Raw genomic sequence first — 26,386 nt, 5'->3', positions numbered from 1 at the left:
TGTGTGTGCCTGCGTGTGTCACTGTGTGTGCCACTGTGTGTGTCACTGCGTGTGTCACTGTGTGTGTGCCTGCGTGTGTCACTGTGTGTGTGCCAGCGTGTGTGTGTGTGAAGATAAAGTTTGCCAGAAAACACTACTCATTTAGTCATTTTATCAGCTGATAGGCTTGATTATCTGTGGCAGCCTAATAATAATAATAATAATAATAAATTTCAATTACACACATAATGCACATTCTTTGAGTTTTAAGAGCTCGTAAACATAAAATTCATAGGAGAACTTGAATGCACCATATGGTTCTAATATGCATCCACACTTTAGTATGATAGGCCTATTGCCTGAACAAAAGTGCTCTTAACTGCACAATGTTGCCCTGAGGCAACAACAACAACAAAAAAACTGTTTTAGTATATAAATAAAAAAACAAAATAAGTATTTTAATAATCAAACATACTTATTTACATACTGACGCACATGCATATATTTTTTATATAAAGATATTTAATTTTAAACATGTTAAACAGTGCTATTTATCTTACCAATTTGTGGCACTGTGTCCCATGCAGCTTTGCTTCCTAAAATGACTGCTCCATCGCTCGTAAACATAAAATTCATAGGAGAACTTGAATGCACCATATGGTTCTAATATGCATCCACACTTTAGTATGATAGGCCTATTGCCTGAACAAAAGTGCTCTTAACTGCACAATGTTGCCCTGAGGCAACAACAACAACAAAAAAACTGTTTTAGTATATAAATAAAAAAACAAAATAAGTATTTTAATAATCAAACATACTTATTTACATATTGATGCTCATGCATATATTTTTATATAAAGATATTTCATTTTAAACATGTTAAACAGTGCTATTTATCTTACCAATTTGTGGCACTGTGTCCCATACAGCTTTGCTTCCTAAAATGACTGCTCCATCACCAAACAAAAGGCTACACCCACTTCAGCCCATCATTTTATTGAACAGACATGTCAGGTGATATTATATGTGCGTGTGTGTGTATATATATATATATATATATATATATATATATATATATATATATATATATATATATATATATATATATATATATATATATATATATATATATATATATATATATTATTTTTTTTTTTAAATTATTATTAAGGGGGGGGGGGGGGGAGGTCCAAAAAAGTGGTTTTTTGGGCAACACTATGCCATAGAGGCTAGCCAACACTAGCCAACTTGTTATCTGAAAGACTCAAGACTCGTGCTACAACGTGTCCTCCTCCCCCGAAATAGTACCCAAGGCGTGGTAAGTCTACGTTGGCTACATGTGCTACAAAACACAGGAAAAATACGTACACTCAAGCGTTCAGTCAGGAAGTGCCCCGCCTTTTCTTACGTTCGATTGGACATTACAGCAAGCGCGCTGCATATGATTGGTTGACGCCGATGCCTGTCAGTTTTCAAGCGTTTCTCTGCTTCCTTGCCGCTGAACGATGTTTTGAAGGGGAAATGGGTTCAGATGTCTTTGATGGGGACGGAAGAGGGAATTAAATAATTTAAATCTCTTATATCTGGCAATATACATTAAGCGACTATCAACCAGCGTCCATGCCGTATCCTTGCTCCTGAAAAATTCGACTGGATAACCTCCTGGATTCGTAAGACTGAAGTTTGAAACCTGTCCGCTCCTGGCTTTGTTAACGTAACGCTACAGTAGTCGTGCAGGGGACGTCTGTAATAAAGTGCAGAATAAAAGAAAGTACCATTGACATGAATTGCTTGAAATTGTAACGACTTGTTGTTTACAGTCCTGATAAATGTCTGGCTACCAGGCGATGAAAAGCAGAGGGTTTCAGTCTGGTTTATGCGAACAAAGGATATGTTAACTTGACCGAAACAGATGTGTGTGTGTTATCAAAAGCGTTTTCCAAAAGCGGAAATCCTGGACTTGGTATCTAGAAGTGGCCATTAATGTGGCTAGAGTTAGAAAAGCATACGGAAGAAGATGGCAGCAACTAAAGGCAAAGCTGGACTACATAGTGAAAGCAGTTCTGGTCGGGATAGTGGCAGGACAGACGCAGGCAGTCCCACGTTATCCGCAGGGGCCGCATCCCTGACCACCAACAGGACCTACACACTAGATGACCTGGACACTATTGCCACTGTTGGTAAGTTAGTCCTTCGGAATCAAATTAAAACACGTTTTAGTCAGCAAATATTTCCTAAAATATTCTCCAAAATATGTACACCCATGTTTGTCCCACTCCCACCAAGTGACTCTTAGTATGGCATTTCAAGGTTTAGTTTTTGATCCTAAGCTTATCATTTCGACTACTCACCTATACAAAGAGACAAGCTAGAGCTGTATAGCAGCATATTATGTTTACCTGGGAAATCCCTAGATGCAGTAATGGGCTGTCAAGTACACCTGCATTGTTGCTTTACCAGAGCAAGACCTAAATATAGTTCAGAATTACACTGTGTTACTTGTTACCAGGATTTGTAACATTTAAGCTTATTTTATATTCAGCTGAGGCCATTCACGAAAGCTAACATTAGGCTCATTTCAGCTGCTGTTTTGAAAGTGAGGCTCAGAAACCTCGGAAGCAAAGGTAAACAACATGAACAAACTGCTGAGTAAAACTATGAAATTGATCAGAAGTGCCTCCCTTCATATATCTTTTGAAAAGGTGGATGACATTAACATTTTGGCTGTAAGGGATAGACATACAGTAAGTTAAGGGCTAATTTTCACACAACATGGACCAGTTGCATAAACTTAGCCTCTGTGTAAAGACAGTGTCTTTCCTGATAGCACACGTACATCACGGAGATGTCTATTTAACGTTTACATTTACATCTGCAAGACGTAGCTATTTTTAGAGTGTTTGCTCATCTGCAATACGTCTACAGGACGTTTCCTATCAGATGTCAAATAGACGTTTAAATGTCTTTTAAGATGTTTATGATTTAGAATGTATGTAAAACTGACATCTTAGAGACATCTATCAGATGGTTGTACACAGCAGATGCTTTCCAGATGAAGTGATCTTTAACAAACATCTTGCAGACGTATGTGTGCTATCTGGGTTAAGAACTAGTCTGACCAACTAGCAAGTAGCCAAGGGGTAATCAGTCTTATTTTTTAAATTCAACATAGATTAATCTATTTTTATGTAACCAAATAAAGAAAAAAATATGTATGTTTTATATATATATATGACCAGTCTTAAATACAAACAATATTAGATGACTTACTTGTAAGACTAGTCTAGTCTAAACGTTTTATGCAACTGGCCCCAGGATGTTGTATGGAAAAAAATATTTTCACATGCATCAGCTGAATGCACAACACCCAAGTATACAACAGTACAATCTATTGAACAGACTATGTCAATTTCTCTTAGCCTAGTTTGACTTGAATATTCCTCTTATGATGAACATGTTTTCATGATTCTGTATGAAAATTCAAATTGATGTCGATATCATAATGAAGGAAAGAGCCTAATTGAAGCATAAAGCAAAGAAATTAGTACAGTTCTTTTATTAGTCAAGAACGCATTAAATTAATCAAAGGTGACAGAGAAGACATTTATAATTTTACAGATGATTTCTATTACAAATAAATTGTTCTTTTGAATCTTGTATTAAATCAGAAAATCTTGCAAAATGTATCACGAATTCCCCCAAAAATATAAAGCATCACAAGTGTTTTTTAACATTGATAATAATAAGCAATTTTGAGCAGCAACCCAGCATATTAGAATGAGTTCTGAATGATCATGTGGCATGGAGGTTTAATGGCAGCTGAAAATTACATTATAAATTACTTTTTAAAATATATCTATTTAGAAAACCATTATTATTATTTTTTAATAATATTTCACAATATTACTGTTTTTACTCTTCAAAATCCAACCCACAATGTTTTTTCTAGCCTACATTTTATAGACCAGTGTGCACTGTGCAGAATTTCTAATGGTAATGCAAATGGTAAAATTACTTTGTAATTTACTACTTCTGATTTGCAATTTATGGTCGTCTTTAAAACTTAAGCCAATGAGAAAACTCAATATCATGTAAAATATCTTCTTCTTTTTTGTTCTTCCTCTTCCTTGCCCCTGAAGACCTCACTATCTATCTTAGTTCACTCACACCTCTAACACATTTTAATTTGTTTCATTACACACCTTCTCTTCTACTCCCACATTTGGCAGTGAAACGTTATTTAAATACATACGTGCCATGCACACATATGAAACCAGGTCCATCTGACAAGGAGTAAATCTCATGTGACCAAATTGTATCTGTTAATTGAATGCTCAGTTTAAAAACAACAAGCCCCTCTATTTATATTGAACTACATGACAGCAACATGTTACCTCCTTTCTGAGCACCAAGTGCTTCCTGGTTCTCATTAGCACCATGTGATTTCAGGCAGAAGCTGAAAGGATTATTACTCAATCCATAGAACAAACATCATGACTAAGAGAACAACCTACATCAGTCTAGTCTGCACTAGCTTTACCAGTGATGTTAAGCCATAGATGACAGTCATGTCACGTACATCTTGAACACAACTAATATTAGTCCTGCAATTCTTTTTAAGGCCTGTTATTACTATTTCTGGTGATATCTACCTCTTTTAGCTGGACTGTATGAAACTGAAAGGACAGCTCATTGTTTAAGGGCCTCAGGGTGAGGAGGAGAGCAGTTGATGTCTAAGAAAAAAACAGGTCAAGTCTGAATGTGTACACAGGCACATGTGTCAGCATGTTTTTTTTGTTTTTTTCTGGTGTTTGCTGTTGTCTCACTGTATTTTGAGATTGATATTAAATATTCCCATTGTTCCTTTTTTTACTGTAATCGACACTCGGTTGCACAGTCACGATCAAAAAAAAAAAAGATAAGCTACAACAGTTAAACATGTCAGCTGTATAGATGGCTAGACAAACTTCACCGTGAACAGAGCTGATGCTAGAGTAGCAATATGTAAAGTGTGTTCAGCTGAAATATCGAGAGGCAGTTTGTTGCCGAAGAACTTTATGACCCTGTGTACACAATACCCTGAACAGCATATTGAGTTCAGTCAAAGTCCCTTTAAGACAAGTCATGTTACTCGGTGGCCATCTTTGAAACGCCTCTCAGGCATGCAAGTGCAACTCCTATCTCTTTGAATGGGGAAACATCAAGTTCTCCAAAACTGTTCACTAAACTTACGATTCAATTTCATATTTGAAATCACCAAAGAAATCTGACAACAACTGTGTCATAAATAGGGCTGGGCGATATAGCTAAAAAATGTATCAACGATATAATGTTTCATATCATTCGGTATCGATAATTATTTACATTTTTATAACCTTTTTTAAAGCAAAAAGCAATAGAAAACATTTTTTTTTATTTAACCACTGTATTTATAATTAACACAATTTATTGAGACAAACAACACATATTTTTAGTTTTAACAATCAAACACAATAAAAATTAAACATATCTAATTTCTAATGTTTTATGTGCAGATTAAATTGGTATTTTTTTGTATAGGTCTAATTGTCTCCCGAGGCCACAGGAGGGCACAATGAGCAAAATAATGCAGCGCATTTAGCAAGTAACTCTATAAAAATGTGCATTTTGTCTAAATTAATTGTAAATTGCATAAACAATTATGAACAGAACAGCATCATGTATTTATGCATTGCTTAATCCAAAGAGATGACGCGACATTCACACAGACTGCATTTAAAAACATATGAGACGCAGTGAAAAGGAATAAACCTCCACAAATTTGTGAAGTGTTTTCTAAAAGTTTAAACTGTTTTAACTTTGCATGGCTTTCTATACATCTCTTCTGTGAGACGCGAGTGCAGCAGTCATATTTGTCCGTCTAAAAATGCGCTGAATTTACGTTCTGTGTGAATGGTTTGGTTTCGGTTTTAACCCATTCAAGATCTTCTCCGCATTGAGCTTCTATATTTCTCTAATATCTTGAATGAATAACGCAGCAGTGGCGCATCTCGTGGGCTAGACTAACAAAACATTAAAATGCAACAACCTCACTTACATCATCATCACCGCGTCTCGCACGCCACTGATGACGCTAACATTTATTTTAAATTCGACTAATATTCATTCTTTATTCACAATTGTCACGGTCCAGGTGTGTGGAGGCAGGCAGGATGACGAGGATGACAAGGATACAAAATAAGGATCTTTAATGTAGCGACAACAAGGCAGAGAGAGAGACACACACTCAGGGTAACATTCATAATAACTGACAACACTAGAATACAAGAGACAGGAACTTATATGGCAGATAACGGGGGGGGCAGACAGGTGAACACAATGAGCTGACGGGAGGAAGGAGCCCAACGGAGCCGGTAGGACAGAGCGACGCGGCGCAGCCAGAGGAGAGTAGTCCAGAGGCGATGGCAGGTCGACACCCGACCAAGGCGGAGCCGGAGGGACGAGGGAGCACGGTGGAGATGATGGGTCGATGGGTGACGGTGGAGGCGAGGGAGCTAGGAGCCGAGGTGGAGCCACTGGGTCTACGGGCCGAGGCAGAGTCCGGGCCTCGGAGGCTGGAGGCGGAAGCGAGGGAGACTCCGACCATGGTGACGCTGGAGGAGGCTGGAGCGGGTGGGAGGGCGGTCATTTTTGAGGAGCGGGCATTGGAGAGAGCTCTTGGTCAGGAGCCCTTCCTGGGCTAAGCGAAACATCAGTAGCCATTCCTCGGCTGGACTGGGGATCAGGAGCCCTTACTGGGCTGGACTGGGGATCAGGAGATTTCTCCTCCTCTTTTTTGGCACTGACCGCCCTCCATATTCTGCTCTCCCTCAGCCATGATGCAGGCGGCGGAGCTCCTCTCCGCGCTCACACCGTCCACGGATTGCTCCCTCGTGGTGGGCACTGTCACCGGCTCTCGCACCTGGTCTGACGTGTTGGGCTCCATATCTGAGGCGATCCTCTTCTCAGCCGTGGGGCTTTGCTCCGGCTCGTGGATTGCGGCGGAAAAGGGTTCTCTGTCATCGGTGGGCTCAGGTTTATGCTCCGTACCGCGGGGAGATGGTGGGCTGGGCTCAGGGTCCTCAGTGGGGCTGGGGTTGGCGATCCTCTTCTCAGCCGTGGGGCTTTGCTCCGGCTCGTGGATTGCGGCGGAAAAGGGTTCTCTGTCATCGGTGGGCTCAGGTTTATGCTCCGTACCGCGGGGAGATGGTGGGCTGGGCTCAGGGTCCTGAGTGGGGCTGGTGTTGTTGTCCGCGATGTCCACGGTCAGCTGGGACTTGCAGGACACCAGCACCCACTCGATGAAGGCGGCGAGGCTCTCTTGAGGACCATCCCCAGACAACTGTGCTCGTGTGGTGGCGTTTAGTCCGACTTGATAGAAGCCACAGAGGCAGTTGTCCGGGTAGTGCGTGAGGTGGGCCAGGGACAGAAAGTTGTTGGTGTGGTCCTCAAGAGAGCGTTCCTCCTGCTCCAGCTGGAGGATTTGGAATGCGGGGTAATCCATAGAAAAGAAATAAAAACGGACAAAAACTGGACAAAACAAACGAGGGAAAAGACGCCACTATACTGTACTTTTGGGTCGGTTATTCTGTCACGGTCTAGGTGTGTGGAGGGAGGCAGGATGACGAGAACAACAAGGATACAAAATAAGAATCTTTAATGTAGCGACAACAAGGCAGAGAGAGAGACACACACACTCTGGGTAACATTCATAATAACCGACAACACTAGAATACAAGAGACAGGAACTTATAGGGCAGATAACGAGGGGCAGACAGGTGAACAGGATAAGGGTAATTAACTAATGATTAGACAGGCTAAACCAACACAAGGGGAAGAAACCACAACAAACAGTCCACAGGGGTGTTACAACAATCTCCTCATCACAGGAAGGCACAGCACTCATTTCAGCATGTGTTCGTGTTTGTGTGTGCTGTCTGCGTCACTCATAGCACGTGCCTATATCGTGGGTTATATCGAAATTGTTTTCTATCGATATCGAAGAAGGTGTACTGTAGATAAATATCGATACCGTTTTATCGTCCAGGCCTAGTCATAAATGTTGTTTCTTTTCCACAAATAGCGTAATAAAAGCTTATTTTTCAGGCTAAGATCAGCCAGTGCGCATGCGCAGTCCTAAGCGCACGTCTCAAAATGCTGACTGTTTCTATTGCAACCGGGACTTCTAACGGCAGCTGCAGTGACGCGCTGACTTTACCAATTAGGAATTGGCTCTTTCATTCAGAAGGTGGGGCTTCCTGCGATTGAGCGGCCATATTGAGAGTTGCATTTTTCCCCATTCAAAACTATACGAGCGACATGCCTTGGGTATTCTATAGTCTTTGGTTCAGTTACCAAAATTTAATTACTATGTAGTAATTATGTAGTTTTCGGCTAAATGAAAACTTCAATTTTGGTTTTGGTAAAATTTCAGTACAGCAACATGTTTTGCCTCTGAGTAGAAAAGTGAGGAGGAAACACTGATTGAGCGATTACATGAGACAGAATACGGATTGTAAAGTTGTACTCTTTATTTTAACTTGCCTTTGGATGTTTAGTCATGTTTATTGTTTATGTGCTGAAACGTATTAATGTGGAGGAGATGATCAGTTCATGTGCGCTATGCGTCTGTTGAACTGAGGCGCTACAGCGTCTGTCACTTCACATTAAACAGCGCTAAAACTGCATTTATTGTTTGAATACTGAAATACAATGGACTGAATTTGAAATCTGAGACTTTGTTTCATATTAAAAGTACCAAAGCACAATGTTTATTGCGATATATTGGATAGGAAGTGCCCTGCAGTCCATTAACTGAAAACAGGCTAGATTAATCGATTCTTGGGATTTAAGAATCGATATCGTTCCAAAAAAAATTGAATCGATTAATATCGAGATATCAATATTTTTTACCCAGCCCTACTAATCACTGTAATGGTAACTTAAATAACACAACTGAACATAACAAATATTACAACAAAATATAATCAAAAACACTACATGGAGCTAAAATTTATTTATTTTTTAATTTTTTTGGTATTCTGGATAAATATTTGTGCCATCATAAGTCCCCATACTTTGACCAAAAACATTATTCAAGTTCATCATCAGTGGTCGAACAGCAGCCACCAAACTTTAATATTGAAAGTTCTCACTGTTTAATATTCTAAGTTGCTTATAATAAATGGCCTAAAAAATAAATTGTCTTATTATTTTTTATGTATTGTCCTTTTCTATATTTGATAGTTCAGCCTACCTTTAAATTACAGTTTGTCTGACAAAATGGAAGTTGGAATTTTTATTTATTTATTTTATTTTTTGGAGTATGCTTTGTTTAATATAAATTTCTGATGTATCTTTGTCATCATACATACTCGGGCTACACCAACTTGAACGCAGAGTACAAATCCTTGTTCCTCACATAATTATCAGAGCAGCCATCTTTTTTGGACCAGATATGTAAGTGCTATTTCCAAGAAACAACGATCTTTGTCATATTTGTGATTTACTGTACAAGGAAATTGCTTTGTGGTTTAGGGGAAAATGTTTCTCATAGCATTTTGAGAGGCAATCTGCTGTATAAAAATGGTTAGCAGGCATCCAAAGTGTATACTATAGCATTAGGCCCAGCATAAATAATCAAATTTGCAGGGCTTTTTGTGGGATGGTAGATATTTACAGTCTATGATGAATGCTTTATGCTCTGATCTGAATGCTCTTATCATTGAATTGTCATTAAAATAATGAGGAAATAATCGTCAGAACTCATTTTTCTACGGTTTTGCTCTGAGTTGATTCATGGCAGAAGATAGACTGAATGTGGATAATTTGGCAAAAGTGTTCTTTTGTTAACTAAGGGCAAATGCAGCTTGAAACATCTCCTAGAGATTTTAAGGCATTTGATATCACAGCCAGGCTAAATGCAGCTCAGTGAAGGTTATCCCTGCCCACCAGTATAAAGTCAGATGTGATGTCAGACTATTACTAAAACACGGGTTTCCTAGTGAGAGGCTAACAATGTGCTTTACTGAGACTTGCTTTTTAAAAGAACCTTTACTGCCTTTATAAAGAACAGTTTTAGAAAATAATTTACCAAGAAGATCCTATACTACACTTCAACTAATCTATTAATGATACCATTAATGACTCAATTAAGGTATTAATTAATGATTCAGAATAAGGTCGTCACAATCATGGTAATTGCATGCTAATGGTTAAGATTGGTAATTGAAAAGTAAAGGCTATTCCCAAATCTAGATAAAGAGGCATCTGCCGAAACAAGAGTGATCCAACTACTTAGAAAATGGGAACTATATAAAATATAATGTTAATTATGGATATTTATTGAACTGTTTATTTTAACCATGTTGAAAAGAAAAATGAAATTGAAATTGGTACACTGATGCACAGCAGTGCTCAGCAGTTCTATATTAAATGCTTAGCAACAGCCTAAAAAAGAGGAATGGGTACTTAAACTTGGAAATGTGTTAGTTTTCTTTATTATTATTTTTTTTTTAATTTTTTTTTAGTTCCATTGCCTTGAAATCAATTTGCTTGAGATTGAGAAAAGTTAAAGAAAGTGTGATCAACCAACTGAAGAGGAGGTGCAACCAAAAATCTAAGGTTTATCTTGCTTGAAGAAAAGGTGCAACACTCACTTCTAGGGGTGGGCGATATGACCGAAATCTTATTTCACGGTGTGAGAAATTTTATTTCACAATAACAATATATACAGTGGGTACGGAAAGTATTCAGACCGCCTTAAATTTTTCACTCTTTGTTATAGATATTTAAATTTTAATTTAAATTTTTTGTTATTAAAAATAATAAAAAGGAGCAAATTACAAACACAATATAACAAATACATTAAACTTTTAATTTATTTGGCAATAGTAGGCTACAGTGGGTTTATTTAACATGTGGTAAGAAATATTACAGAGATTGAATAGTTTATAATCTATGAATAAATTGAAAGTGTACATTTCTGTTTAAAATATCCTTTATTTTATTGATCTTATAATATTCTAATTGTAATATTCTAATTTTCTGAGACACTGAATTTTGCGTTTTCATTATCTGTAAGCCATAATCATCAAACTTTCAAGAAATAAAGGCTTGAAATATTTCACTCTGTGTAATGAATCTATATAATATATGGGTTTCACTTTCTGAAATGAGTGACAAGAAATATTGACCTTTTTCATGATATTCTAATTTTTTTAGATGTACCTGTATATACAGGTGCCTCTCAATAAATTAGAATGTCGTGGAAAAGTTCATTTATTTCAGTAATTCAACTCAAATTGTGAAACTTGTGTATTAAATAAATTCAGTGCACACAGACTGAAGTAGTTTAAGTCTTTGGTTCTTTTAATTGTGATGATTTTGGCTCACATTTAACAAAAACCCACCAATTCACTATCTCAACAAATTAGAATACTTCATAAGACCAATAAAAAAACATTTTTAGTGAATTGTTGACCTTCTGGGAAGTATGTTCATTTACTGTACATGTACTCCAGGTTTCTTTGACAGTGGCCTTTAGCTCATCTGCATTTTTTGGTCTCTTGTTTCTCATTTTCCACTTGACAATACCCCATAGATTCTCTATGGGGTTCGGGTCTGGTGAGTTTGCTGGCCAGTCAAGCACACCAACACCATGGTCATTTAACCAACTTTTGGTGCTTTTGGCAGTGTGGGCAGGTGCCAAATCCTGCTGGAAAATGAAATCAGCATCTTCAAAAAGCTGGTCAGCAGAAGGAAGCATGAAGTGCTCCAAAATTTCTTGGTTAACGGGTGCAGTGACATTGGTTTTCAAAAAACACAATGGACCAACACCAGCCGATGATATTGCAACCCAAATCATCACAGACTTTGAAAACTTAACACTGGACTTCAAGCAACTTGGGCTATGAGCTTCTCCACCCTTCCTCCAGACTCTACGAAATTGGTTTCCAAATGAAATACAAAACTTCAATCAGTAAATACTTGATTTTGTCTGAAATGTTGTAATCTTCATCGCTCAAAATTTGAAGGAATATTAACTGGGACTATACCTCTGTTATATTAACATGTTTGAGAAAATAACCAAGGCATTTCAACAAAAACCTTTATTTTGTGGAAAACACAGTGGTCAAAATTAGAGAACATTAACCACTGTAGCACGAAAAAAGATTGTAATTAAAATTTTGGAGGTTTACAGCTGTCACAAATTTGTAGGAGTTTTAAGACCCATGCTTTGATTAAATACAGCATATCTGTGGCTGCAGGACATCACTAGTTTCTCAGGCTGCGCTGTTGTGATCTTGGTCCGCTCTTCTTCCGCTCTCTTCCATAGTTCGGTAACGGTAAGGATTTTCCAGAGATTTTCAGTTGGGTTTAGATCTCTGGGCCGGCCATTTTATTATTCCTGTGTTCTTAGCTTCAAGGAACTGCTTTACCCGATTTGCAGTGTGACGGGGACATTGTCTTGCATGAAAATTGAAGGCTGATTGGGAGATGCTTGCAGGGAAGGTACTGCATGTTGCTCAATGAGGTTCTGATAAACACTTGCATTCACCTGCCATGTAGCTGTATAAGAAGCCCATGACACTTCCTCCTGCACCTTTCACTGACTTCTTTACGCACTTGGGCTTCAGTCTTTCCTCAGATTGACGCCAAACAAAATATTTCCCATCAGACCTGAATAAATTAAACTTGCTCTCATCACTAAACTTTGGACCAGTACTTCTCTTTCCACACAACATGCTCCCCTGCAAAGGTGAGCCTAGCCTTTTATTCTTTCTGCTAATAAGAGGCTTGGTCACTTGCAGAGTGCGCTTTCAGTCTGAGTTCTCTTCAACGTGCCGAGACTGGTCCTTATTCTGTTCAGTGCTGAACTGGCAAGCAATTCCAGCTGCAGTGTTGAACCGTTTCCCCATTAAGAGTCTCTACATTATCCTGTCTTCTCATGTATTTGTCTTATGTGGATGACCAGCCTTTTTGGGGGACTTGAATTAATTAGTGTCATTGTAAACATTCAGTATTCGAGAAATCACAGATTTGGAATGACCAACTTCTCTTGCAATTGCTGAAAGGGTCATCCCTTTGGATAACCTCCTGTTGCAGGGTTTCACCTGAGAGCAGTCCACAATCTTGAAATTAGATGAATGCTTCCAGTCAAATAGGGTTTGTCATATAATTTAAGAAATTAGTATCAGGTGCCAGAATAACACCAATAAAGTTAGATGTATCTGAAAGTGTTCTCTAATTTTGATCAGAGTGTTTTTACAAATATCTAATTTAAGTTTTTTTATACTGTGTTTCAGAATACAATTATTTTTATTATTATTTGTTTTACAATTAATTGATTAACTTCAAATAGGACTAAGGAAATGAAATTTAGGAAATGTTGTTCTCTAATGTTGATCTCCACTGTATATAAAAGAGCTTCGTGACTGTGGTGTTGTAGTCATGCAATTGTGGTGTAGCGGTTTATAGCCCCTAACTTTAGCTTTTTACATCTCATGAAAATTGTTTATTTGTGAAGATTTTGATGAACAAATCATTTAGGTTAAGAATCATGGACTTTTGTTGGCCGCAGAGCTTATTGCAATAACCCCAAAGCCTATAGAAAATATCTTGTTTTTTTTTTTTGTTCAGGGAACCAGAATACTTCATCCCTGCAGCAATCTATAATGAGATTATGACCAATGAGATTTATTTATTAGACTAATATTGATTATCATTTCAAAAAAATTGAATTGGCGTTTTACCTTGTGTTCCCTTTAACTGCGATAAAATCACTGTAAAAAGCAACTTCTCAAGCTCTGAATTAAGAAAATTTAAACTATGCTATATGCACGCTGTGCAGTAGACAGAAAGCTCATATTTCTTCTTTTAATATTGTTTATTAATTTTCACTTAATTTTCACTTGATCTGTCCTTCAAAGCACCAAAGAGTCGAATAGCCTATAAAAACACAACGGAAGGATAGACATTGATGGAAATTAAGTGTCCATTCATATCAAATTTTTATAACCTGAATGCATTTTAATCAGGCCTCAGTTGTAATTTCAAGCTGCAGTTCTAGAGTCCAAATTCATAATTAAAACCATCAGCAAGACAATCCTTACCTATACATTTGCTGTTGCCTGTTTTGTGAAGTTCTTACAACTTTTGTTTGTTTGTTAATTTATTTTAATATATGGTGATTTAGTTATTGCTCTTGAAAGTAAACATCTTTCCCATGGCTGTTTGATTCTTAAGAAATATGAATAAATATTGTCCTTTGGTCTGTATTTTATTTGATTTATTAAATGAACTGTGCCATTTTTAAGTAGTTGGGTATTAGAACGATTTTTTCCATTTATTTATTTATTTTTATTTACAGAGAAATAATTGAATTAAAGACATTAACTTTTTGTGAATTCAAATGAATCCAATTCAGTTTCAGATTCTGAAGTTCTGTTTATGAACCCCAAAAAGCCCTAGTCACTGTGATTAGAACTGGAGAAAGCCACAGCTATAATGTCACCTAATATCACAGTATAATTGTAGTTTTTAGTTTAGATAGAAAAAGAAAGCTGGCATAAGTCAGAAGTACTTTTTAGCATTTTTGTTTTTAGCAAATATTATTTAGTTAAAATTCAGTTGACTAGTTTGTAAGTCCTAAATAAATATATGCAGTTTTGTATGAATTAAAACAAAAACTGAAGTCTTATTAATAATATATTGTAATGTATTCTTATTGTAAATGTTTGGAAAGTATTTTTTGAATCCTATTGAGAAGATATTCAGTCATATTCATAGTCATATTCAAGTGTTTACATGCATTAAAGTGTTTACATTAGTAGTTTTTTTTTTCCTTTTGATTGAATTGTTTTATGTCTACACCAGTGTTTTGCAACCTTTTTTCAATCAGTAAAAAAATCAATGGTACAAGACAAGTACTGAGATATATAAAAATTGAACAAACATGCAATTGCTTCAAATGGCATATTAAAACTGGATATTATATTAAAAGTAGTACTCCCATTTAATGTGAAACTTGAACTTAAGTCAGGTAGAAACACAAGGTCATAGGTACCCTTATGTTGTTGGCGATGATAAAACAACAAATTTACATACCGTCGCTGTCTGGCGGAAACAGTGTATATCCAAAAGCATTACCACTTCCAAATGCACTATCCAAAGATTTTTATTTTTTTTTATAATTAAACAGCGTAATCCGAGTTGGTATTGTGGCTTTATATATGATCAGACACTTTTTATATATGATCAGAGGTTTTTGACCAGCAAATGACGGCAATATGTGTTTTGTCCGTCATTAGAACAGCCGCATGTGAGGCAGTGAGTGCATCGCATTGCATTTTCTTACAGGTTATAAAGTTTATTGTAGCTATATGGATGCACTTTTTTTTTGTTGTTGAATACTTTTGGCCAAAATGTCATGATATAAAAGATGAAGCGCTATGCACAGGATATATGAAAAACATAGCTCTTCTGCGCTCTTCAAACACACACACAAAAATAAAATAAAAATTAGCATTAATAGACAATGTTTCTTGAGTAAAGAAAACACTGTACTTATTCAAACGTCAGTTCTTTATTTACCCTTACATCACGAACGGGTAGAGATCTGTCTCCAGACTGGAGTTACGAGGTTTCGCTGACAGTTTGAGGATTCAATGGCGTTACGAGTTTTACTCACAAGCTCTTTTGAATGCTTTCCATTGGTTAAATATTTGTAAAACCCACAAACGGATGTACAGATTAGCATTGATTCAAAATAATAATAATAACGAAATATACTGAACAAAATTATAAACACAACACTTTTGTTTTTGCCGATTTTTTTTTTTAAAGATTGTTTTGATAAATTTCCATGGCAGACCTGACAACACTGTGCCGATTCCGATTGAGTCATCAGTTGAGGTAATGTATGTTGCCAGCTGAATAAGATGTCCCTGTAACAGGCAGGAAACATGATCTAATAATGTGTCATCAGGTGCCTTGCTTCACATGTTACCAGTCCCGTTCCCTTCCCTTCTGACAGCTAAGGCATTTGTTTTCTTCCATGCTTGTGTAACCATGTCAACTCAGTGGTCTCTTAACAAAGATTCTTTGTGTGAGGTAAATGTGTTAAATGCCAGCATTCCATGTCAGTAATTCCATCGGTATCGTAGCTCGTAACTCATAACAGTGCAACTACAAGGAAATGTAAGTCGCCTGAAACTACCTACCCTGTTACAAAAAGAGCGGAGCTCTACTGCTTTTCAGTACAACATTAATCAATTTGCTTCTAATATTTTTTTTCTTGTTTCTTGAAATCTAACTCCGTCTTATGACATTTCGCCTTGCATTTTTTCTGTACATGGAAGAGCCATGAGTCTCTTTAATAATTAAAAAAGTTATTAGACAACGGGTGTATTCAGCACTTTCATTAATATTTTTAGAAAAGTTTCATCTGGGAAATGTTTTGAATTATTATCAAATATCAAACTGAAAGACTAAAAGACTAATTTTGTGAGACTTTTAATTAAGTGTTGTTGTTGTATTTTTTAATTGTATATTATTATATTAGCTATTATAAATATATATATCAATTTAATTAGAGGTGCTCCGATTGATCGGCTACCGATCATTATCGGTCGATAATCACGTTGGAATGATTTATCGGTGGTCTCTAAAAAGGCCGATCTCAAAAAAATGATCTCAAGCTGATGACGCTGCCATGAGAGGTTTGGCATGACATGCAGCGGCACCGTCTCAGTCTCTGTCCGGCACGGGTGAAATCATTATAATGCTGAAGGTGAGATACTCACCTTCGTATTTCTTCATTAAATAACTTATAAAGTAATTTGAAAACATTGTGTGACACGAAATTTCACAAATAGCGAGAGTGAGTGACCGCACACGCGCTCTCTCAAAATACGCAAATGTCTTCAAATCACCACATTGCGTCTATCTATAAGCGAGCTGCACACTGCACAGTTGGCACAGGAATTGTCACTTGCACAATCGAGGCGGTGTCACATTGTCACTAAAGTTTATAAATTGCATTACTTTTTAATTCTTAACACTCGCACTCGCAGCGCACACACATAATGCCAGGTTCACATTACTCAGTTTGCAGTGCGTATTTTTTCCTCGCTCATGTTAACAGATTAATAAAGGGCGCACACTGCACACCGTTGCTGTCCGGCAGTGCGTTCCACAAGCGGTGCGTCTGCAGGAGTGCAGAGATGGTTTCCGCACCGAGTCTACTGCTGCACTGCAAGCGCTGAATTAAAGTAACAGCGCATTTTTGCAGTAAATATGAACATGGATTGACACGAAAATGTAGTAATTACACCATGAATGCATATTATTAAAGTCTACTGTGTTTCACAGTCAACACATATGGCTTTTTGGCTAGGTTTAAAAGGAAAGAGCCCTTTTAGATAAACAAGGCAATAATAGATGGCAGGTAGGAAAACAAAGTTCTTTATGAACCGCAGGATTGCATTTAATAAAGATTTAAATGCAAAAGGAAAGGCAGTAGAGCTGACTATTTCTGTCAATGGTAAGTTTGCGATAACGTAAGAAAAGTAGTTTAAATGTTTTGCCACTTGCTTGAGCAACTTAATATATAAATCTAAAGTAAATGCAAAATTAAAAAGCATTGAATAATGTGTTGCTTATGTTTATTGTTTAAACATGTCTTTGAAAGATTGTTTTACTGTACTGTGTAAAAAAAAAAGAAAAAAAGAATTGCAATGCTGAAAAAGCAATATCAGTGACAGTGTTTGGATTTGAAATCAAAATCATAGATAAATGTTGTATTTGTGGTAAAAGACTAAAAGACTAATTTTGTGAGACTTTTAATTAAGTGTTGTTGTTGTATTTTTAGATCTTTGAGTTTAGCTCATGAAACTAAATTTAATTTTCTAAATAATTGACCAAATACTCAATTACCAAAATAATTGTTTGTGACAGCCCTAATTAAAATTAATTAAAAGTATTAAAAAAGTAAAATATCTTACTGACCCCACATTTTTGAATGCTAGTGTAAATCAAAATCCATAATTTCCTATTTACAGGTCATATATATATATATATATATACAGTGGGTACGGAAAGTATTCAGACCCCCTTAAATTTTTCACTCTTTGTTATATTGCAGCCATTTGCTAAAATCATTTAAGTTAATTTTTTTTCCTCATTAATGTACACACAGCCACACACACACACACTCACAGTATATCTATGGTAACATCAGTCTAAATATCAGGAGTATTTGTTCTGTCACAGGTGTCTAGGTAAGAAGTCTTTCTCAAGCCAAAGCTGGGTTAATCAAATAGAACACAAACCTCTCTTCAGTATCTCATGGCTCCTTGATCCACTTCATGCCCCTTAAACCCAACAACTGCCACTCCACAACTGTGCTTTTCCGCCTCTTGACCTGAGTGCTAATAGTACCCGCAGAGTTCACCAGCTCTTAATGTACACATTCATGGGCATGTCTGTCAGGTTTTTTATTTTTATTTTTTTACAATACTATAAAGTCATGTTTGGTTTAATCAAGGACTAGTTAAGCATTTAGTGTGAAGTTTAAGAGCATATAATAGGAATAGGTCCAAATAGCCTGTTGAGTTGTCTCCTGTTGGTATTGACCTGTCAGGCTTGTAACAGCACTGCAGTGAGACTGAGTAGCCTGAAATTTGGTGGGTGGTTCAAGGTGCCCTGCTCTTTCAGCTTGAGAGCTCTTTTTGTCACCATTGAGCAATAGTGTGTAGCGTAAGATCTATTACCCACTGAAACCCATGTCCCCGTACAGTAGAAATCAAAGGCTTCTTTGAGAAGGGTCGTCTTTGAGAGTTCCACTCTCCATTCTCTGAGTGCCATTCATCTGTGGACAACAGGTATTTGTGGAGACACAAAACACAAACATGCTTCTATACTCTCAGATCAGGGGTTTATTAACTTTAACATAAAAGCAAATATCCGTTAAAGCTATTAAAGCAGCGAACTATTTTTCTTTTGCTCTTTTTGATTATCATCATTTACATAAGAAATGCATGGATCCGTTATACTGATGTACATTTGATATTTACTTTACTGTTTACATTCACTTAAAACAACCGACTGTGCTTACAAGGGTACTTGTCAAGACAGCCATTGGTATTCACCTGCTGTCTGAGAAGGCTATCTGTTTGTGCACTTCAGGTGTGTGAGCGGTGCGCATAGAAACGCTATCACAGTGCGTGAGCACCGCATTGAGATGTCTTGGGCTTAAATGGCTTAAAATTACTTCAATGTTTAAACTGACAAGACTTAAAAAAACGTGAGAATGAAAAACTTTCTTGAGGAAGCAGCACTGTCCTGATCGTTAAAATAGTTTTGGGGGGCTAAGGTGACAGATAGGGGGGCTGATACCCACCTAAAAAGGGTTTAGAACCACCCCTGGTATAGCATGCGTAATTATACTGAAACATAAATATATAACCAGTTTACCTGATTCAATGTGATGGCTGAGCCTGTTTCTGAGATAGCATGCCAATCCGTGGTTGGATTTCCGACACGGCTAATCGTAAATAATTTTACACTGTCAATAATCGTGACCAGGGTTGCCAGGTTTTGACAACAAAACCTGCCTAATTGCTACTCAAAACTAGCCCAAAACTACAAAACGTGGCACAAGTGTTAAAGTGTCCCAATTCCGCGGGAAAACCGCGGACTTGGCAACACTGAGCGTGACTGATACTCGAGCCAACTCTGCTCTAACTGTCGACCATGCTGTCGACTAGCAGTGGGAGTCAGATAGCCCCCTAGTGGATGGCTAAAGATTTGTTATCTCTTATTCATAAATTCTCAAGGGAATGTCTCCGAATTAACTGATGCTCCCCCCTGAGTGTCCATATATTTTGGGTTCACTGTGGAAGAAGAAAGTATTTAACATTGATTTCTGGATTGGTGCCATTCTCCTTATGTCAATATTTCACATTGTTTCAGGTACAGGAACCTTTGGAAGGGTTTTTCTGGTGAAGGATAAAAAGACAAGAGGTTTCTTTGCTCTGAAAGCGATGAAAATCCCAGATGTGATTCGCCTGAAGCAGGAGCAACACGTACATAATGAGAAAGAGGTTCTGACGGAGGTGAACCATCCTTTCCTTGTCAGACTGTAAGTGAACACTACACAACATTAACTGTTGTTAAAAATAAAAAGAGCTATGTTGTACAGTTAAAAATAGCTGGAAGCGAATGAAACCGGACACATTAAATTTACCGCGCCCGCTCTTACAGGAATGTAATGAGAATAGATAATAATCTATACTATACCAGTGGTTAGCGGACATAAAAAAAAAATATATATATATATAATATATATATATATATATATATATATATATATATATATATATATATATATATATTGTATTTTAATTTAATTTATTTGTTTTAATAATTTTTTATTTTTTGAAGTGGGTTCCCATGGTCTTGAAAATCCAGGATATATGAGGTAGTCTAAGGTGGCTTTCACACTGGACTCATTTACTGTGGTTTGAACCCGAGTGCGATAGTTCCCGGCACTCCCTGCAGCGTTGGTCTGGTTTCACACTCTCTTGATTCTATCGACTGCATTTGCAGTCATCTTACATCATCACAAACGTGCACAACGTATGATAGAAAACAGAACGTGCGTCAATATATTGTGTTTTTTAAATTAATTTGGTGCTATTATGCACAACAGAGTAAATGACATATGGGTTTACTGTATGTGCGTCGCATGTAGATGGCTATTTTGAGGAGACAGCGGATTACCATTCATTTGCCACTCTGATTGCAGTTGCTACACGCGAATACACTGCACTCTCGCTCGAATCCAAGGTAAATCAGCAACACTATCATCACTTATATGTGTGTTATTGAAGAAAATACATTGTAATTGGCTAAAATGCATGGGCATGTTACTTTACTTCCTGAACAAGTGTGCACCCGAGTCCGTGTTGCTTTCATATTCACACGAACCGAGCCACAGTTCGAGTGCAATCACCTCCTTCAGGTAGTCTCGGGTTCGGATCCCCGCAAAATGTGCTAGTGTGAAAATGCCCTAATTTTAAAAGTGAGATTTATAGACCTGGAAATGTCTCAAAGATTAATGCAAGCTTATAACTCCATGGGCATTTTCATAATGAATATTGATTTTTGTAATTATGCCAAGTTTTAAAATATTTTATCAGGTAGAAATTGTGAGTAAAAAATATTTAACTCTCTAAAAACTAAAAAAAAACATGGGGCCTTTGAATATATTTATGGGCAATGTGGGGCCTTGAAGTCAAAAAGGTTGAGAACCACTGTACTATATCATGATTTTTGGCATTATGGCATGACCTCAGCTTGCTATAGAGTTCCTACTGTAATTATTGGTTGTTTACAATTGTTTTATGCTTTTGTAATGTAAGTCCAGGTTTTTTTTTTTATGTATAGCCCATTTGTCACAAGCATATGGCAAGTATACATATGTATATGTAACTATTGTATGACCAAATCACATGTAACGCATTATGTTTTCTCAGGTTCTGGACACACCATGATGATCGTTTCCTGTACATGTTAATGGAATATGTGAATGGTGGTGAACTCTTCAGCTATTTACGCAGCCGAGGGCGTTTCAGCAACAGCACTGGAATGTTTTATTCAGCTGAAATTGTGTGTGCCATTGAATACCTTCACTCCAAAGAAATCGTCTACAGAGACCTGAAACCAGAGAATATACTGCTGGACAATGAGGGGCACATTCGATTGACAGATTTTGGATTCGCAAAAAAGCTCTCAGAAAGGTATGTTGGCAATTGGTTATCTACAAAAACAACATTGTGTAATTTTCATAAAGTCATGTTGTATGTACACACTACACACACACACACACACACACACACACACACACACAGAGAAGTCTCTTATTCTTATTTTTTCTGTTTGTTGTTAATGTCTCCTCAGCTGATGTATTATTACACTGACATATACTAATTTCCCCTTAATACACTCCTAGATAGATCTGTTGATGTGAAATATTTTGAAGTTATTTTACATAAACCATGGAGAGAGAGATAGCTGAGCAGCAGTTATATGAAGTGTGTGTCCTTGAAGATTAAAGTTGATTTTAAGATTAGATTAGGCATGCTGTAGATTTTTCCCTTCATTCCATGGCATTTTAGCATTCCCAGTGTTTTGTTTTCATTGTCAAATTAAATGTAAGCAGTTAGACCTGCTTTGCTAAACCTTTGAAATGTTGTAGGGGATCAAATTCAGTTGAGAGTTTCATGGAGTTTTTCAGAATCTGTGAGGTTAGTGACTGAAAATGCAGTAACGGACCACCACGTCACTCTTCGTCCTTCAAAATATCCAACTGAATGCCTTCATTCACTCATACAGTGACTCCCCCTACGAAAAAAAAACATGTAGGATTGCTCCTCTGCGGGTATTAAAGTTGTCCTAATATGAGCGTTTTTAACAAAAAAAAATGCTTTGTTTGGCTCCCTTGAGCATCCATCAACCCACCGTTATTAATTCTGAATGAGTGCGAGCAATGGACCCTGGACCAATTTAAGAGTAACCTTGCTGAAATTGAAAATCCCTCTGGTTGTGCCCCCTGATAGTATCATTCAAATAATAAAAAAAGAACAAAAGGTTGTGTGTGTGTGTGTATCTGCGGTGCACAGTACTGCAGTGCTTCTGCAGAGCAAAATGATGTGTAAGTGTAATGGGACGTGATTCTGTTTCTTTGCACATGAGGAAGGGCCCAAAACATTGGGGGTCTGACTCTGATGTGCAAGTGAGCCACATATAGAAACTGAAAGCAGTGCCTCCGGTCCAATGGAGAAGACAACTGTCCCTGCAAGCAACAGCTTTGTCATTTCCAGTCTGAGTAGATAACGTCTGCACAGATTGTCATGTGGCAACAATGCCACCTGGTGGCTATATTTACATTTGGCTTTATGTTCAGAGATATTTGCTGTTTGCCTTGATCAACGGTTATTTAAAGCACCCGCATTGTTAAAATGAGGACAGGATGAGGACTTTGGAAATCTGGTCTTGATCAGACAATCAGGTTTTTTTTATAGCATTAGGGCATTTTTTAATCTGTTTTTCTTTTATCATCTTGTCAGAATGCCTTGATCAACGGTTATTTAAAGCACCCGCATTGTTAAGATGAGGACTTTGGAAATCTGGTCTTAGATCAGACAATCAGGTTTTTTTTATAGCATTAGGGCATTTTTTAATCTGTTTTTCTTTTATCATCTTGTCAGAATGTCTACTCAAGATGAGGGCTTATTATTGTGTCAGAATTACTGATGAATTAAAGGGCTCGTATTGTGGTCGTGTTTGGGGGCGAAGGAGGAAACTTGTCAAACGGTAGCTGCACAGTTTCGAGTGGCCAATCAAAAAGAAAACACAAAGAGCAATTCAGAGAAGAGTCACCTTCATCACAACAGCTTTGATGTACTAAAGGTCCTTTTTGGCTGTGCATTTTGAGATGTTTACATGCTTGTTACAGCAATGACATACACTTGTCAGCCGTCACAGCAAAGAGTATCGGTTAAATAAAACACAGACAGGCCTACCTTTTCTAGTCAGACACACAAACACTGCCATGTAGGCAAACATATTGCTAAGTGAGTCGTCAGGCATGCTTATATTAATAACAGGATCCGATCTTGGTAACCGGAACAGTTTCTTCGCTGCTCCTATTAGTGTGCAGTCTGATATAATTAGAGTAAACATAAATCATCAGAGCCAATCGAAAATCACATCACACCAGACCTCTCACAGTTCATTGGAATGCTGTTGTGATCTGACACTGAGAGGCTTCAGTTAACACAAGGGAGACTAATCCTCTCTATTACAGAGAGAAGAACTAAAACCAGACAGCTGAACACAGAAACAAAAAGAAAGAGACTGAAATAGAGAGCAAGAAAAGAAGGAATATATGTGTGTGTGTGGTGGCCAAAATTATTAGAACACTAGTATTTTCACCAGTTAAAAATGGTTTTAAGTCAGTTATTTTTATATTTTGTTGTAGTGTGTCAGTAGGAAATATCAGTTTACATTTCCAGACATTAATTTTGCCATTAATTGTAATAATCCAGTGAGATTTTTGTTTGCACAAGGAGTCGGACAACAGCCAGTGCTCCACACAGAGATCTGATCTCATCATCATCCAGTCTGTCTGGAATGACATGAAGAAACAGAAAAACTCAGATTAAATCCAGAAGAACTGTTGCAATGTCTCCAAGATGCTTCAAGAAACCTTATATTATACAATATATTTTGTCCTGAAAAGGGATGAAGACCCGGGAGCTATAACAATCAGAAGGTCGAGCTAAAGATCTAGCATAATTTTTACTGCTAAAACCACAAAATGTATTTGCTTACAGAATGGAGCAAAATCTCCAGTAGTCTTCAGTAGAGATGCACCGATTGACCCTTTTATTGCCAGCGGCCCCGGCAATGACGTCGCAGCCACAGGCACACTCACAGTCGCGTGTAAACATGTCGTTTCGCTTGAGAATGATTCTAATTTTAATTACATTCAGTGTAAACGGCGACTGATAATGTATTTATGTCGTGCCAGATGAGGCTTGCACAGCCTGAGTGAGAAAGACAGCACACACAAAGTAACTCACATAAATTTATAGATGCATACTGTGGTAATCTCCAGTAGTCTTCAGTAGAGATGCACCAATTGACCGAGCCGATCCTTTTATTGCCAGCGGCCCCGGCAATGACGTCGCAGCCACAGGCACACTCACAGTCGCGTGTAAACATGTCGTTTCGCTTGAGAATGATTCTAATTTTAATTAAATTCAGTGTAAACGGCGACTGATAATGTATTTATGTCGTGCCAGATGAGCGCAAACCCGTCGGACGCTCCTTCGTCAAATCCACCGGCCGTGCCGTTCTCAAGCCCGCCCGCCTCTGCTCACTCAAGCTTTATGGAGGACTGTTTCCTGATCCTGGTAGAGTAAACTCTACAATACCGGCTGTTCTGACTCACAGACTGCAAGTACGTTTAGAGTGTAGAGTAGCGCTTGTTGTTTGTCATTTCTCTGATCACAAATGCAGACATGGTTTTATGCTTATGTGGCGCGATGCAACGCAATGCGTAAAAAGACAGTGTAAGTCATTATAATCCGTAATTATGTCCCCACTGGATGCAACAAATGCCTCGTTTATAATGGGTTTTAATGCTTTTGTCTTGTCACTCCAGCCAGACAGGGCATCACAATATGGTAAGGGGCGTAACATTTCTGTCACACGCTTGAGGTATTCGGCCAATCACAACGCACTGGATAGCTGGCCAATCAGAGCACACCTCGCTTTTCAGACCGATGAGCTTTGTAAAAATCGCATAGAGGAGAAACGATAATGTACAGTATGTGGAAAATAATGTGTTTTTGAACCTTAAACCACATAAACACATTTCATTACACCAAATACACAAAATAAAGTTATTTTTGGCAGCATCATATGACCCCTTTAAAATGAAGTGACTTAGATTTTAGTCAAAATATTGACTGTTTTTGCTCAATTTCGCTGACGAAAATAGTTCCGATCAAAGCCACAGCAGAACTGTTGTGTGTCTCCGAGCAACACACAGCGGTGTTTCGTTCAGTGTTGCCAACTAATTTTCAGGGGAAGTTGTTAAAGGAAGGTCGATTTGTTGCTAAAAGTTGCTAATTGACATGGTGATGTCATTGCATGATGACATTATTACGTAATTATGACGCAAAATTACATCAAATCTCAGGTAACGAATATTTTTTGTGTTAATTTAGATTTGTTCATAAAATAATATAACGTAATATAATATTAAAATATAAATAACTATTTTAAATACAACATTGAATTATTGAACACATTTTTTAACAATTACAATAATTTTTTTTTATTATTAGCTAGTAAACTAGTTAAACTACACATTCTGAACAATTATAGTTTTAAGCAGTGTATTAGCAGTTAGTTAGTATAAAAATAGGGCACAATCTACTATGTTAATATGAAGGAATTTTCCGTATTGATTTTTCAAATTTTTTTTTACCTGCATTTTAAATTACGCATTGCATTTTGTGTTTTTGGGTTACAATGGATAATGAATAATGGATAACGGATAATGTCCTGGAAAATAACTAATACCTTTTTTCCATTTTTCTAGATATTTTTCTTACAGTGTAATAACTAGGGTTGCAAAATTCCGGGAATTTTCAAGACTGGAAATTTTCCATGGAAATTAATGGGAATAAACTGTAAATTTGCAAAATTGCAGGAACTGGGGACTTAAATGTAGTTGAGGAAAAAAATCTTGCAGCATAATCTTGGTTAAAACAACCAGATTTAATGCAATTTCAGTTTAATTTCTACCCTA

The 26,386-nt window shown here is 37.3% G+C and overlaps 1 protein-coding gene across 1 annotated transcript in view; it reads left to right on the top strand.

Annotated features, from left to right (window-relative positions):
- Nucleotides 1–1,484: 1,484 nt before the first annotated feature.
- prkx (protein kinase X-linked) overlaps nucleotides 1,485–26,386 on the top strand; it is a 42,651-nt gene continuing 17,749 nt past the window's right edge. The window contains exons 1-3 of the mRNA XM_016290189.1: nucleotides 1,485–2,159; nucleotides 19,972–20,140; nucleotides 21,537–21,800. Of these exons, the coding sequence (XP_016145675.1) occupies nucleotides 1,997–2,159; nucleotides 19,972–20,140; nucleotides 21,537–21,800 (596 nt within the window). The 5' untranslated portion in view covers nucleotides 1,485–1,996. The remainder of the gene's footprint in view (nucleotides 2,160–19,971; nucleotides 20,141–21,536; nucleotides 21,801–26,386) is intronic.

Source organism: Sinocyclocheilus grahami, unplaced genomic scaffold (genome assembly GCF_001515645.1).
Source record: "Sinocyclocheilus grahami isolate Dianchi unplaced genomic scaffold, SAMN03320097.WGS_v1.1 scaffold255.1, whole genome shotgun sequence".
Lineage (NCBI taxonomy): Eukaryota > Metazoa > Chordata > Actinopteri > Cypriniformes > Cyprinidae > Sinocyclocheilus > Sinocyclocheilus grahami.
This window is presented reverse-complemented; position numbering and strand designations above follow the sequence as displayed.